Genomic DNA, 17,032 nt, shown 5'->3' with positions numbered 1-17,032 from the left:
TTGGAACCTAGTTAATATTCAGGGATACCAATAGATGTAAAAGGAAACTTCAAGTTGTTTTTGCCTTTGTGGCATAATTCACTAAACTTCATTGAGCTGGACCTGTGTTGCCAGGGTGTGTTTGCAGTGAGTGTAAATCGTCCATGAAGCCAGTGTAACATTGTGAAAAATTAAAAAAAGCATTCCCATTGTGATAAAAACAAGAAAACCTAACGTTTTGGGTCCTAGCAGCCACTGTACGCTGGAATAAAACATAATTGTGGTGGAAATGAGTTGTCATGGTTCATTTCTTTTGATACAGTTGTGCAAGAGATGGACCCCACCTTCTATACAAACATCTGCTTGGTGTTTCAGTTGATGAAGATTATCAGGCAGAGCACCAGCGAGTCTCACACTAATTTATATTCCTGTCCAAGACAAAAACCAAATTACAGTATATTATAAATAATCACACAATTGATGTAGTAGCCACAACAAAGCAGCTGTCTTCCTTATCCGTGGTCCAACAAACTTACTCCGGTCTCTGCGCTGGTTGTAGGGGGTCTGTTTGGAATCCAGTACACATGTATAGTCTTCCCATTGATTTCAATGGGCCCACTTTCCTGCCACTAAAACTTCCCATAACTTCATTGGCTGTACTTTACTGCCACTGATTGACAGCTTAAGCGGCCAATAATTAACTTGAACACGTATCTTCCCAGAAACGCTGTGGCCGATGAGGTAAGAGCCCCAAATGCGGCTGCTGGCTGTGCGCACGGCCACGGTCTTCTCTGCTCGGGCCAAATCGGACGTTTTTCTAGGACATAGACTACAGAAACTATAGGCTGCTAATGCCCTCTGGGTTTGCACCCTGCTTTAGGGCTAAATTATAACATCTCTTAACACGTCATGGGGCAGGTGTGAAATCTGCATTGACTTAAGCACTAATTTTGTAGAAAAATACACCAGGGATAGAATACCAACCAAATCAGTAGGTAATTTTTTATATATTTATTGCAACAAGCTCTGTGACGATGTATAACTAAAAGATAACTTTTTAACTTATTCTAAATCACACAAATATTTCAGCTGGCACCAACTTCCAAGGGTCCACCAGGAAGTCTTAGATACCCACCTGAGCCCCAAGTCTGGCAGGTGCCTGCTCTACACGGTGCTGCCCTGAACCACCTGAGATGTATAATCATATAAACTACTCTTCTCGGGATACATACATCCCACATTCTGCTGCATACATTCTGGTTACTATCATGTGACATTCACGAGTGTGAGCGACGGCTAACGAAGTATTCTGTAAAGGGCATGGGACACCCACGAGGCAACTTTATTTTTTCTTCTAGCATTTAAAAGCTATACACGTGCCGATGGCTTTCATGGACTCACTCTACATCATCAAGTTAGGTTTGCGAACACCCAACGCGGCTAACTCATATTACAAGTAACGTCTGACGTCTGTCACAGCATTTATATGGCAGAATTGCGCGCGGAAACGCCTACGACCCGCCCACTTCCGCTCCCGCTCGATCCATCAAACTACCCCTGGCATTGTCTGTCCAGTTTCCGGTTGACCTGGGAATAATGTTGTGTTTCCGATTCCGGTAAGGTGTCATGGCGTTGGAAACTGCTAGAGGAATGATGGAAGATGAAAATGTGGAGGACGGCGAGCTCAGCGGCTCCGACACCGACATGAACGTGGCCGGACCGGGAGACATGTTTCAAAATCAGGTACAACTGACGCAAATGAAACGATTATATCCGTAACATCTCCTAAAGCTGATACAGACAAGGAACCAAAAACGTTGTTAGCAATGCGCCAAAGTTACTAAATCCAAGGGATGTGGATTGTGACTAACAGACGGTGAAGGATGTATCAAAAGCTTTAGTGAGCTTCAACTAGAAATCGCTCCTCAGAAAAGAATGCGGATGATGGCGCGCGCATATATATATATATATATATACACACACGCACGCACACACACACACACACGCTGTACATCGGGTTTCCACAGTATTGCAGTATTTGTATCTATTGCCTCACACCATGTTAAACAATCATCAGTATGTAGTTTGTAATGAAAATATTACTTAGATTGAGAAGGGATGTGCATGGATGGTAGTGCGTGTGTGTCTATATATATATATATATATATATATATATATATATATATATATATATATATATATATATATAAACTGGCCCTCACAATTTCAAGCAAAATATCATTAAAACTGTCACCCAACCGTAAGCCGCTTGTGAATATTTAAATTCACACATGCAAACATACACGCACACGCTACTCCCGCTCTGAAGCTGCAGCGTGTTCTCAGTACAGCTATGCAGTTGAGAATATACGGTATATATTCACAGCACTTATGCTTTAAATGTTCAGTGCTCATGTGCGTTCAAACAGTAATAAAATATCCACCAATAATGCAAAGCATGTGCATATCAATAATAAAATTTTATTCGCTATCTTTTTTGTTTATATAAATATATTTTTGTGTGTATATATATATATATATATATATATATATATATATATATATATATAATATTTTACATGAAATACTTTATCATGGGAATAAACCCATCAGTATTGCAGGTATCATCTGCGTACCACATATCACTGTTGTAAAAAGCAGACATGTCTATTTCTGACAAAGTGATATGCTTTATTAGCAGATTTTTTCTAGAGAGACTTGTTTTGGAACGGGTTATGGTGTTATACAGAAACTTTATAAACCCACTTGGAGTAGTTAAGCTTGTGAGTTGGAACATTTCATCTTAACTCAATTTAGTGAATAGACCCCGAATGTCACATTGGTATGATATGACACAGCACCCTGATCATTCATTTTAGAGGAAACCGAGCATGTAAAATGTGTGTGTTTCTCCCCTAGAGACTGGGTGGCATCGGTTCTTCAGTACGTTTCAGACCAAACACTTCTCAAGCTGCCAGTATCCACTACCGTTCTGTCAAAGGTCTGGACTCCAGTGATGACAGCTTGTCTGACTCTGATGACGATGATGGATCTCCATGGAAACAAAAGCGTCAAAAATCTTCTCACCCCCCACTTGGCGCATCCAAGCCGACCCCTCCTTTAGCTCCAATCAACCAGCAGCCAAGACAGTTAGGCACAGGAGCTGCCAAATTTAATGTGTGGGGCACTGTGCTCCATGAGCAGGCACAAGAGGCAGTAGCCACTGAACTTTGTGTCATGGACATGGAAGGCCAGTTAGATATGAGCAGGCAGTCAGAGACTTATAATTATATGCTAGCAAAGAGAATGATGGATAAAAGCAAAGAGGAAAAATTAAAACTCGATAAAGAATTGGATGAGTATATGCAGGATGATAAGACGTCTTTACCTAAAGAAAACGGACACGTAACGAGAAAACGGCCAGTGAAAGAGAGGCTGGGCGAGAGATTAGAAATGAACTATAAAGGGAGATACGAAATAACAATGGCTGACCCAGAGGATAAAGTTTCAGATGAAATTGCGTATAGGTGAGTTACTACTTTATTCTTTGTTGATAACTAAATGTTATGATTAAGCACATTTCAAGTTTTGAGAATATATCTAATTACATAAAATGTTTTCTAAAATAACAAATAAGAATCTGTAGAAAATATTAGAAAGCAAGAACTTCATGCTTTAGAAGCAAGATTTATCGTTATTATCTTTGGATGTAGTCTGTTAGTAATAGAACACAAAATGTTTAACCCCTTATACCAGGGGTTTATTACCTCAAGTCAAAAGACAGCCGGGTGTCCATTGTAGCAGCAGGAAGATGTCCCCGCCGCTGCATAAAAGTCGCAATGTACCATTGTGTCCTAAGGGGCTTCTGAGCAGAGCTTTTTACGGTGTACCAGTATGTCTTTTGTGGACTAAAGGGGTTAATTTTGTCTTTAATTGTACATGCCATCATTGTCCTATCTCTGTGTTTCATCATTATTCTTCTTTTTCGACAAATTTGGTTAGGAGCCAGCCAAAAAATGAAGGAGGCGGTTTTCCCCCCCAAATGTGTTTTTATTTTCATTTATTTATAGTTTAACGATTAATTGCTATAAGGGGAAAACTTTAAAACAAACAGTGATTTGACTATTACAAAGAAATGTTAAATTGTTTATACCTTTGCTGTGAAAATATAACATTCCTCTGGTATTAATATCAAAATTAACAGCTAAATGTCACACATTATTACTTAACCCCTTGTACTGTTAAATATTGGATGTGTGATTACAAATGTGTGATTATAAATTAATGAAACATCAGATATTCTCCCCTAAACCCAACAATGTTTGGGGATGGTATTTAAAGGCTTTAAATATATTGGCACAATCTTAAAAGTACTTTGGGGCATTAACCCTTGCGGTGCCTGGCATTTAAATGGTGAATGAGCAGGTATTGTCAAATATATTAAAATCTCCAAAATGAGCCACACACACACGATAAATGCCAGCAAGCATTCCATAGTGCCACGGTGCAAATAAAATAAGATTTTAATCTGCTCAGCACGCAGTGGGTTAACAAACTGGCAGAATTAACCCTTTCCATGTTAAATCTGATATGCCCTTGTGTAAACACTGGGGCAGGGGTCTGGGATGGACTTTGCCTGAACTTTGCAACTAATTGCCCTCTCGCTCCTGGTACTTTGTGCCGATGCTCAGCTCTCCTGCCTGCGGCTCGCCGGCTGCTCTCGGTGCCGTTCCTCTGCTGATCTGCCTCCCGGCCCGACTGAGACCTAAAATAAAGGTTTCAAATGTAATGATGTTATTCAAAATGTAATAACTTTACTTAGAGCATGAAGTAAAACATATTAGCAGATGCACCAGGGACATAGAGAAAACTGTCATGTCCTAGAGGGTTGCTGGGGCAAGTCCCGAACGCCCGTAAGACAGCAGCGGAGAGCTAACATGCCATGCAGACAGGTAAGAGGGGGGTTAGCGTGTGCAACAATTTTCCCTGCTGCATTCGCTGATATGTTCTACTTCATGTTCTAAGTAAATGTATACAACTTTGAGAGAAGCCGGGAGCCCGAAAGCTAAGGGAGGCGAGTCACAGCCAGACATGCCTCCCAGGCACCAGATATTACGTTTGGGTCGCCATGGCAACCTGGCACACGGCATTTGTCTGGTTTAATGGCTATTTAAAAATTATAGTTTTCAAATTCCACCCAGGTCTAGAAATTATTTGATTCCTCACAAGTGAATGGATCTGGTGTTATAGCTGGCATCAGTGCTTTCATAACAGTTTCAGGTTGGTGGAGCCCCCAAGTTGCCTGCTCATCTGGTACAGGTGCTATTTGAACCCTTATCTATTATGCTATATTTAACAGATTCAAGATAAAAAAAACAGATGCATTTTAAAGTTGTTGTTCATAATACAACATAATCTATATTAATATTCTGTGATAGATTTGCCAAATTATAGAAATCAGTTTTTCAAATAAAAAAAAAATAGATTTATAAGCTTACTGTGGTCAATGGCAACAATTAATGTAATTATGTCCTGGAGGGGACATAATTATTTACATTGTAAATGATTCAATAGTTACCTGAATTATTTTTCTGTTACCTGTAGGCTTCGAGAACCCAAGAAAGATCTAATAAAGCGTGTTGTGAAATCAATTGGAACAAAGAAGGCAATTGAGCTGCTCATTGAGACTGCCGAGGTGGAACAGAACGGTGGACTCTTCATTATGGTGAGAGACATTAACAATCTTGTTTGGTTATGCATCTCAATAGAAATATGCGGGTGGTTTAACATATAGGCTGACATCAATAAAAGTCAGCCTATATGCTAATGAATCCCCTCTCCTGCAATGAAATAGGTGTTTGCTTGTGGTGTTCATCTTATGCCTTACATGGCATGCTGCCATTGTAAAGATTACACAAATTAATCTGTGAATGAAGTGAAACACTTGCTAAGTAAAAGTGATGTATGTCCCTTGGTGGTTTGACATCCTATATGTCCGTTTGTGTTCTATATACATGAATGGTTTGTTGTCTCTCCTTCCACGTATTGTATAAGCTTATCCATGTTGTATACTGTATTTGCCCGAATATAGGCCACACTTTTCCCCCCACTTTAGGTCTTTAAAGCGGAGGTGCAGCCTATAATCGGGGGTTAGTGCAGGAATGTGCAATTCTTATTGCCCACCTGGGACATGCAGTTCCTGGCACTGGGCAGGCAGCAGGGTTAGGATATAGATCTCCCGCAGCGCTGCAGGGGATCTGCATCCTACTCTCCGATACGCTAAGACAGACTCCCCTGCCAGCACTTTCCAGCGGGGGGGGTGCCGGCACGGGAGATTGTCTAAGCGCATCGCGCAGACGTTCACCAGCTGCCGGCATGTCTGCACGATGTGCTTTAACAATCTCCCTTGCTGGGACTTCCTACGGGGGCACCAAACTTTTAGGGTGCGGCCTATATTCAAGCCAATACGGTAATTCGTCTTGGAAAGTAGAATTATATTTTTCTATGTAATGCTAATTTGTGTTACATGTCCTTTGCAAGCTAATGGGATTCAAGGTTGGTAAATGATTGTTATGCATGGAGGAAGATAGGCAGTTCTAGTAGACTTGAAACTATGTAACAATTCAACAGAGAGGTCCGCTGTAAATGTTTTACAATGTAAAATGAACTTGGCCTCATTTAGAAGATGCTGTTCAGTTTTTGCAGCATTTTATTTGGAATAATTACTTGGTAAACATACTCATGTTAATATTTGGACATTGAAGGAATGAAGGTGAGGATAACACCATTTCAGGGTCTATGATCTACTGGTAAAATGCAGCATATTCGTAGTCTAAATAATTGTCGGTAGTGCTAGGCACATGTAATCTTCCGTATCTTAAAATTCTGTTAACATTAATTAAAAACATCACGCAAGTAACGTGTGCTGCTGATCTTTGTTTCACTTTTCCTTTTTTTTTTCTCTCCATTCTCTTTTATCAATCAACTATGTATTAATACAATATTTTAAACTAAATCTCACTGTAGAGCCTACAGTTATAGTTAGTTTCGTCTTTAATCCTTGCTTTCCCGTATGTCCTCAGAATGGGAGCAGAAGGCGTACACCAGGTGGCGTTTATTTCAACCTATTAAAGAACACCCCAAGCATTACATCCGAGCAAGTCAAGGTAAATGCAGCTTAACACACAATTCACACACGTGATGTTTAACCATGTCATATATTTATGCTAACCTGGTCTATATACTTTCACTTTTGCTAAATATCCATCAATGCACCTGTTCAAAGTTCTCCAATATGCTGAACCCATAAAACTAGCTCTGCTGCATTGGCTTTTATCACTAAACAGTTTGCCTCTTCTCTTCATGTGAAGATATCTGAATGTACTTCAGTGTCCTTGACCTGGTTCTCACTAACACTAGTTGTTTTGCTGTTTTTTGTTTGTTTAAAAAAAAAAAATTAAGATTTTGGCTTTATTCATCTCTAGTAGTACATTGTATTTTAATGTAAAACGTTTAAATGTTTGCTTACAAGTGATCTTTCCATTAAAATACCCAAGTTTTCATTTCTGTAGAGTTGCCGCGGCAATCCAAATGGGAAATACCGGTAGCAGCCTCTTCATCTTTATGTCCACTGGACTTCTTTTTGCTTATTATGCATTGTTTTTAATGCTTTGCCTCTGTAAATGTTTGTTGGCTTAGGTTTGCGCTAAAAATCCTGAATGACAGGGTTACTAAATACTTTGATCCATTTTAGTTTTAAATAAAGTATGTATATGTTGTGTACACAGAGCTTTGGCGTGATAAGTAGATTTCTCTCCCTATTTTTTTCTTCTCGTGGCTTACTATTAATACCAGCCTATAGCATAGTTGGTTTAATACGTGATTAGGTTGATTTGTTTTAACTTTTTTTATTAAAAGGAAATATTTTGTGAAGAAAACCAGAAGGAATCTGAGGTTAAAAAGGCAGCAAAAAAGAGGAGGCGGCACGTGATTGCGAAGAAGATGAAGGAAGCCATCAAAGGTCTGAATTTTCCAGAGCATGATGATGCTTCCAGAGAAACATTTGCGAGTGACACCAATGAGGCATTGGCTTCCCTAGATGATGAACACGCTGAGATGAAAGCTGATACAGAAGATGCAATTGAGATTGATAATAGCCACGACCTTGAGACTTTTTAACACAACTTGTTGAACACTGCAAATATGGCAGTTTCATTCGGTAACTTAAAAGGAGAAACTAAGGAACTAGGACTCTTACTGTTTATCAGAACTAGATTCTGTTTTCATATAAATCTGTGTTCGACTCTTGCCATCTGATGCCTTTTCATTTGCGCACTGTATTAATTTACGTAGATATTTTCATACAAAACAGATTTCTACATGTTGGGAGCAAACGTAGAAAAATGTACAAAAATAGAGCAAGTTTTTTCTTTCTTATAATTTTCCCCAATTAAACTTAATTTTTTTTCTCCCATTGATTGTATGATTCCAATTTCACAAGCACGCATGAGTTTTTTTCTTTTCTTTTCTTTTTTTTTGTAAATTTGCTTTGCGTTTGTCATGACCAAAGAAATGAAAGTGAGTAACATCAAAGAATACTTGCTGGGCTGATAGTTCCTTAGTATTCTACTGATTTCAAAAGGATTAATGTACATTCATACACACATTCTCTGCTGTTAATGTGCCTGTTGTAACAAGAAGGAAGAAAAAGTTTAAAAAAAAGACTGCCTTCCATTAATGTTTCCCTGTTATCAGGCATACAATATAATTATAGCATGCGCTTCATGTGAATATTGAAATGACTTAATACTGGAAGATCAGTCTTTATCATATCATGTGTTCAATTAAGTCACCTTTCTCCACCAGAACTGAAGCAAGTTCATCTCTGGATTAGTTGTGACTTTTCATTGGTTTATTAATAGACACACAAATATACCGACAAACTGTCTTTCCATTATGTAATATAGAGAGAACTAATGTCTAGCAAACACATTAAATTTAATTCAGCTGGAAACAAATCAATAAAATGGCGTTCTCCTTTAGAGGAAAAATGTTGTAATTATTATTTTGATTTGTTTTTATATAACTTACAATAAGGTGAAGTTTGTGGGTTTGCCTCATTTGGTCTGCAGAGTGTTTCTTTGTGGAAACACTAAGGTATTGGAATCCAGTGGTAACGTGGAGTACTCTAAAGGACCCCGGTGGGTTCACTAGTAGACTCTTCGCTAAAATATTATTTTGAATTTGTATAAATAAAATTGCTCTTTGCAAAATACTTGTAATTAATTACACTCTTTAGATGTGTTTTAGCCATTGGGCAACACAATCTACTCCATGATATTACTAATCTACGTTCTAGTAGCCTGCAACTCCCTTTGCTCTAAACTAGTTCCCAGATCTGTGCCAGTATTAATGTCCGGCACATGTGTTCAGCTGGCAGGAGTTAATCTCCTCAGGCCCAAATGAAGCACCACATCGCAGGCATGCAGGCCCCTATTTTCCTTTGCTACCTTGGCTTCAGAGTCCAGCTCAGTGTTATATGTTATGCACGTGTTTGAATACAAATCTCACTTCATTAAAAAGTACAAGCAATTGTAACCTTGCTGCAGCGCTTAGCCAAAGCTGCATTTCAAACTACTACTAATGCTCTGTCATTGTGTTCGGTCTCTTTCCAAATAAATTAGATCTTTACATTGTATCAGTGCAAACTACAAATAAAAGGATCGCTAATTTACAGAATTGAAAAAAATGCTCTGTGTACTCCAAAGATCTGCAGGAAACGGACCGTTTGGTGGAAGGTAGAAAACGTTTGACCTTTTTAACGGCTTGATGAATAGGAGGAGTTAATTTTTTTTTTTTCTCCTCCAATGTCTTGCTCTGCAATTATTTATTTTATATAGCACCACCAGATTCCATAGCGCCGTACAAAGGGTAGACAGGACATAACATGCAATATTTAACATAACAATCTGACTTAAGGAGACAACAGGCGAGGAGGGCCCTGCTCAAAAGAGCTTACAATCTAGAGAGAGTTAAGGTCAGTAGGTAAAAGTGCCGTTGTTAGGGATGGTGCAGCCACGCTAGTAAAAGTATTGCGGAAAGAGAGACTAGGAAAGGTGAGGTAAAGGAATACGGGAGGGTGTTTATGTTGTAAGTGTCCTTAAAGAAGTGGGTCTTGCGGGATTTTTGAAGGAATAAAAGGCATGGAGAACAACGGATAGACCGGGGGAGAGCATTCCAGAGGATACGGGCAGTCCTTGAGAAATCTTGTAAGCGTGCATGAGACCCAGAAATCAGAGGAGAGGATAGAAGGAGATCATTGGATGAGCGGCGAGACCGGTGAGGAGTGTATTGGAGATGAGTGAGGAAGGGGAAGGGAAACCGCTGTGAAGGGTTTGGAAAGTAAGAGTCAGGATTTTTAAGTAAATCCTGAAGCGCAGTCAGCCAGTGAAGAGACTGACAGAGGGGAGAGGAAGATAAGTCTGGCAGCAGCATTCGTGGTGTATTGTAGAGGGGTGAAAGGGGTAAGGGAGACCAGCTAAGACATTACAAGAGTTACAATAGTCAAGGTGGGAGACATAATGAGGGCATGGGCAAAGAGCTTAGAGGCATCCTCTATTAGGAAGGGACAGATGCGGGCAATGTTTTTAGAGAGAGACTGAATGTGGGGGGTGAACGAGAGTTCAGGGTCAAGGGTGACACCAAGACAGCGAGAGTCTGCAAAACCAGGTAGCAAGGCAGATTTTGAATTAAGTGGCTGATTTGATTCCATGCATTGATTTATCTGAAAAGACGTTGACAAACACGTATGCGCACTTAGAGAAATATGACTGCAGGCTATACAAAGGTTACACAAGTTTCTGTAACTAACATTTGCTCACCCCTGTAGTGAGGCATTTTATAAATATATATGTGTATGTATATGTGTGTATATATATATATATATACATATATATGTATGTGCGTGCACGCGCATATCTCCTGACTACAAAATAAACAATGCACTCTTACCCTTGAATCCTTCCCAGTATCTATTTGTTTTGTACAGGTTTCTAGAAAGACATTCTTAAACAAGCTAAGTCAAGTCAGTAACGTACATTTAAATTGTGCCCTAAAGCAGCGCAGTTCATTAAAACTGGTTTGCACTAAATGGTTTGAGCATGGGATTTGGAGAAAAGTATAAAAAAAAAAGTTTTCTATTCTTAGCAACAGTGTATTTACCTTAGACACTGGCCTAGGCCTGACCCAGGACAGCATCCTATCCATCCCTTCCATTTCCACTGCCAAGGTATGATGTCATGTCTATGTGATCTGGGTCTTAAAGACACATAATTTCTTTTAATGAGTTCTAGGAAAGCTGCTGACACAGTCTTCCATAGTATCAATTAGGTAAGTTGGAGAGATCAATGGTCTCCCTTGTAACCAGCCAATCGGGACATTGAGAAGTGGTACACGCAGGGGTTTCTATCGCATGAGGGCTAGAGCAGATTGCAGTCTCTTAGAGATATATCGACTAAAACTGGAGTCATTATAAGACATTGCCAAAATGTTTTCCCTAAAAAAATGGTTGAGCTTACCATGCATAATTCCTAGTTCAAGTGAGAAGATTTCCTAAGAGTCATTCTGCTGGCCCCGTTCCAGTCCTGGCATTTTTGCTTTTTTGCTGAAGGGTTAAACACATAATTACAATACAATATTTTGGTTTACATTATCCAGGCCAGCCAAGCTCTTCCTGCAGGAGAAGTTCGGCAATGTTAGCCCTTCAAGTAGCTGAAAAATAACTCTCCTGTCAACTCTCCCTTTAGTGAATAGACCCCCTACGTGTCCTTATGATGCAATATGTTATGTGCTGTCATCTGCATTTTTACTAAGGTATTTTTTAAAGAAAATTATTTAGTTTTCATTACTTTATTTGGTACATATTGGGGAATAATGTAGCTTTTCCCCCAATGTATGAATAGTTTAAATAAGGGTTTAAATGGGTAAAATCAAAGCTGTTTATAAGAAAAATAGACAAGTGTAAGGATCCGCGTGACTTTGACAAGGGCCACCTAGTGATAGCTAGACAACTGGGTCAGAGCATCTCCAAAACTGCAGTTTTTGTGGGGTGTCCACTGCCAACAGAGGCTACAATGGGCATGCGAGCATAAGAACTGGACCACGAGCAATAGAAGAAGGTGGCCAGGTCTGATGAATCATGTTTTATTTTACATCATGTGCATAGCCGGTTGAGTGTGCAACACTTACCTGGAGAACTCATGGCACCAAGATGCGCTATGGGAAGAAGGCAAGCTGGCGGAGGCAATGTCCTACTGGGAAACCTTAGGTCCTGCCTTTCATGTGGATGTTACTTTGACACATACCACCTACCCGCATTGTAGCAGACCATGTACACCCTTTCATGGACACGGTATTCCTTGATAGCATTGGCCTCTTTCAGCAGAGTAGTGTGCCCTGCCACGAAACAAAAATGGTTTCGGAATGGTTTGAGGAACACAACAACAAGTTCAAGGTTTTGAGTTGGCCTCCAGATCCCCCAGATCTCAGTCCAATCGAGCATGTGTGGAATGTGCTGGACAAACAAGTCCCATCCATGGGATATACGTAGCACACAAATGATGCGTCTGTTGGTGAACTCTTGAATGTTTTATTGTCTAAAATTACTACGGTACTTAAAAAAAGCATGAAGAAAAAAAAAGGCGTGATAGTAAATCTTGCACAACTTTACACAACTTGTTAAGCTTCTCAGTCTGCAAACATTTATTTAAGCTGATTTAAATGCCGTCTTACAACCAGGTATTTCACAACAAGGTGTGGTTATTTGTCAAAAATCCAAAGGAGAGCAGATTTACTATTATTAATCCAAAGTGCTTACAAAAAAAAGGTTACTGGGGAATTGATACAAAAAATCCAACATGGACCTATAGGGAAATCTGAGAATTAGCAAACAGTATTGGTTGACTCATTAGATAACGTATATTAACTACTTTACGATAATACCTCACCTTTTTTACAGACTCCCATTATAGATACTACAGATAAACATAATCTTACCTTGCTTGGCCTTGAGATAAAAGCAGCTGTTGATCCTGCTACCAAGAGCTGCCACAGGCCTACAACCAGGCCTAAATCTCTTCTGACATCAGCAATATCTATGGACGAGAAGCCCCATGATTTATACAATAATTATTAACCTTGAATTATTTTTTAGGTTATGGTTAAACCAAGTCCTAGAAGGTTGAGCAAAGGCACCATATATTGCTTAGCAGCATACATTCTAGCAGCGATATAGCTCCAGATCCTATAGCTAGGGGTCCCAAGCACCAGTCTGGTGCCTTAAATGGGCCTTAATTTTGTCCTCTAAGTATGAGCGTGGATATTCCTTAACAGAGGACAAACCCTGGCTGCACGTACAGTAAACAGCATGCACAAGAGCTAAAGAGGCAAGCAGTAGCCCAGGCCCTAGGGAACAAAAGACTTCTTCCATGACCAAAAATGCTCATTACGTAAGACATACATGGAAAGTATGTTTAAAAAAGAAAAAGACTACTGAAAAGGAAAGATGTAACATTGTTTAGGTAGTGTATGTACTCTTGCTCTATGTACAATAAAGATACATAAATTCAAAAACTGACCTTTAGGAATTCAAAATTAGGCAATACAAAAGCAACTGTTATTTTGTGTTGTGTCCAGGTAATCATTTGAAAACAGATTTATATCCAAAGCTGATACATCCTAACTGTAATTGCATATATTATTTACTTCAACATGTTTTATCACATTACTGACCTAATATACATATATATATATATATATATATATATATATATATATACACACACATATCATGTATGAAAGTGCTTCTGAGGTAAAACTAGTGTGAATTTGTTTCTGGATATAGGTGTAAAATCATTACTACCAGAATATATATCCACATACACTGACATAAAATATATAACAGTATAGCTGAATTTATTACTTAAAATAGCTATAGTATGTGTATTTTGTATGGCAATTAGTATTATTGTTTTCAATAATCAGTAAACATTTTTCTCATTTAAGCTGAGATTGATGTCTGATGATGCATAGGATATGTATATATAAATATATACAGTATATATATTGTAAGCCATATATATGCTATATGTTATTATTTATGTTATATAAAAGTCAAATAGTAACTTTATGAATTGTTTCCCACCTTCGCATGATCCTATGCTATTTTCTTGCAACCAGGTGGGTCGATGGAGCAATCACCATAGCAACCACAGTGATGTTGCTGCTAATTGCTCCACTTTTACCAGTTTTTACCAAAATCGTTATACATAAAAATATGATGTATGAATTTCTATTCTTACTGCACAGGTTTTGCCATAGGAAGACAAAATAAAAAGCAAAATGAAAAGGTAAGGCATTTAATTAGATTGGCTATGAGATATTACTAGAATTAATGCATAATTTCAAAGACACTTCCTTAAACTTACAGTATATTTTCTGAAAAGGGAAAATATAGTCAATATTTACTGTAATTCCCCCCCCCCCCCACGTGACACCTGACGTCACCACGCTCTCCGGGAAACTCACGCACATGCTGCTACGCAAGAGCTGACCTCCAATCACAGAGAAGAAGATGCTTTGTGCAGCGCAGCGTGCATTAGGTCCGCAGACCGCAGACAATCTAATAATAGCTTGATGTGGGCTGCGGTGTCCAAAAGCATTTCTTGGGGTGGCAAACTGCTGCCTCTTTAAAAGTAGCCCCACTCTGCTCCATAGTTTTTAGTTACCCATATGTCTGCCGGCCCTGGCATGACATATGGGTAACGCCCAAGCAATCAGAAAAGAACAAGTGAGTCCTGGGCAAATAAACAATACAAAACATAAAGTGCTGAAAAAATACAGCATTTTTGAAGGAGAGGAAAATTAAAGATGAGCAGCCACCTCCAGAACTCCCAAATTGTGCTTCAGAGTCTGCATGAACATTTTGTTTTTAATGCCTCACAAAGGTGGGCCCAGAGGACCAGGTAGCAGCCCTACAAATTAATTTAGAGGACACGTGCCACTGCTGTCCAGGATGATGACAAAGCCCTGGCAGAATGAGCACTCAATCCTAAAGGGATTTAGAGATTGCCAAAACCAACCATCGACTAAAAGTGGAGGAAGTGCCTGCATCTCCTTTATGCAAGTATTGAGGCATCTGACCAGATCCAGTAAATGAAGTTTGATATCATCATCATTGGAAGGGTCAGCAAAAAAGAAATAAAAATAATAATTTCCTGGTTCTTGTGGAAATCTAACCATAGGTCTTAGAATCACCCTGTCTTGCTGAAAAATAAGGTAAGGCTCCTGCTATCAAAAGGACTGAATTTCGGAGATCCTACTAGCTGAGGTGATTCCCACAAGGAGACAAGTCTTCAGGGTGAGTAGGGACAAAGAAGCATCCTCTAGATGCTCTAAGAGGAGAAGGCCTGAAGAACAAACAGAAGACCTCTGCTAAAAGGGAGGTCTGATTTAGAGGGTGACCTTGAAAAATCTGGAGGTCATCTGGATCCAATGTCGATCTTACCCCTGTGAAACCATAAATGGCAAAAACCTGGACATTCAAGGAACCGAGAAACCGCTCGACTCGTGGCCCATTCAAAAAATGCCCACTAGATCCTGTAATAAGTGTAAAAGGGTATCAACCACAAAGAATGAGAACCCTTTGGCTAACAAGGATTTACTTTTAGTCACCAGGCCATCAACCATAGGAATTCTGGAGCTTGATGATGTACTTGGCCTTGAGACAGAAGGGCTTTTGAAAGAGGAAGCTCCCAAGGGGTTCCCACTGATAAGCTCAAGAACCAAGGGCATCTGGGCCAGAACAGAATTTTCAAAATTACTTCTGCAGCTCTCTTCCTGAGAGTGAAAGGTATCATGGTATCGAAGGAAAAATGTAACCCACACTGAAATCCCAAGGGTTTGGACAGAGCACCCGTTCCTAGAGCAGACGGATCAAATCATCTGGAAATCCATCTTCATTTCCAACGGGTCTGTGAAAGAAGCTGCATCATAGGAAGGAACGTATATCTAGCCACTCGTACCACGGCCGCATCTAATTTAGGAGCTTGAGACCTTGAAACATTGCCACACCGAAGTCAAAATATCCTTGGTCTTGTGAAAGGGGAATGTAGGCTTCTGGTTATGAAGATCAGCAAAAAGATTGAGATGAAGGTAGCTCTGGAACAGGATCATGAATATAAAGAGAAGCCTTCACCACCGAGATAAGTTGTGCAATAGCCTTGTCATCCAGGGGAATGTGATTGTCAGAAAACTCTTCTTCCCGAGAGGAGATGAAATCATCCTCTGTGTCAACAACACACTGAATTCCCCTTCATCTGAGGAAAGATCATCAGCCTGGCAAGGCAAGCAGGAAATCTGCATCTTTTACAAACGGATCCTCAGTTTCTTGAGCAACAGCCTGAGGAGCTGCAGGAGGGTGTACTGAGGGTCCAGCCGCCAATAGACACCTGCCCTGTCGGGCTCTATCGTCTCATCAATGTATATATGTATTTAAAAAGCACCAAAATAATCTCCAAACACCATTTAACACAAATGTAAGTCTAGGTTATCCAAATTATCTATGAAGAAATCAGTGTAAACTGTGATCCACTTGCTCATTGTGTTTCTAGTACATGTAATTCGCTTGCGATTAGCAGAACAGGGGCTCACACCTGCAAAGGTAGCCTATATCAGATCTCTATAAAATTATTGGGTGTTATTATTTGGGGGCATTATGGGAGTTGATAATATGAGGCATCATACAGAAAAGAGAATATATGTTACATTTAAGATAATTACAAACGGTTGCAATTATTTGCACAGAAGGGGTTATACAAGGACATGTAGATTCCAATGCAGGTGTGTGTATATTGTGAGAAGCTCTGTGCACTTAAGTTTCATGATACACAAATACATTTCTGCTCTACTGATAATGTATTATGCAAACACAAAAGGTAAGGCTCTGCTCACATTTGTGATATTACATGCTTGTGTATGAAGAAGTCTGTGATCGCTG

The 17,032-nt window shown here is 39.5% G+C and overlaps 1 protein-coding gene across 1 annotated transcript; it reads left to right on the top strand.

Annotated features, from left to right (window-relative positions):
* Nucleotides 1-1,605: 1,605 nt before the first annotated feature.
* Nucleotides 1,606-8,157, top strand: LOC149302943 (phosphorylated adapter RNA export protein-like). The gene is made up of 5 exons (XM_089481875.1): nt 1,606-1,722; nt 2,899-3,506; nt 5,584-5,704; nt 7,062-7,145; nt 7,897-8,157. Exons 1-5 carry the CDS (start codon nt 1,606-1,608, stop codon nt 8,155-8,157), a joined length of 1,191 nt encoding a protein of 396 aa, XP_089338001.1.
* The last annotated feature ends 8,875 nt before the right edge of the window (nt 8,158-17,032 follow it).

This window comes from Sceloporus occidentalis, unplaced genomic scaffold (genome assembly GCF_023333645.1).
Source record: "Sceloporus occidentalis isolate IW3139 unplaced genomic scaffold, rSceOcc1.0.p SCAF_16, whole genome shotgun sequence".
Lineage (NCBI taxonomy): Eukaryota > Metazoa > Chordata > Lepidosauria > Squamata > Phrynosomatidae > Sceloporus > Sceloporus occidentalis.
The sequence above is the reverse complement of the archived record's forward strand: the minus strand, read 5'-3'. Positions and strand labels throughout refer to the sequence as shown.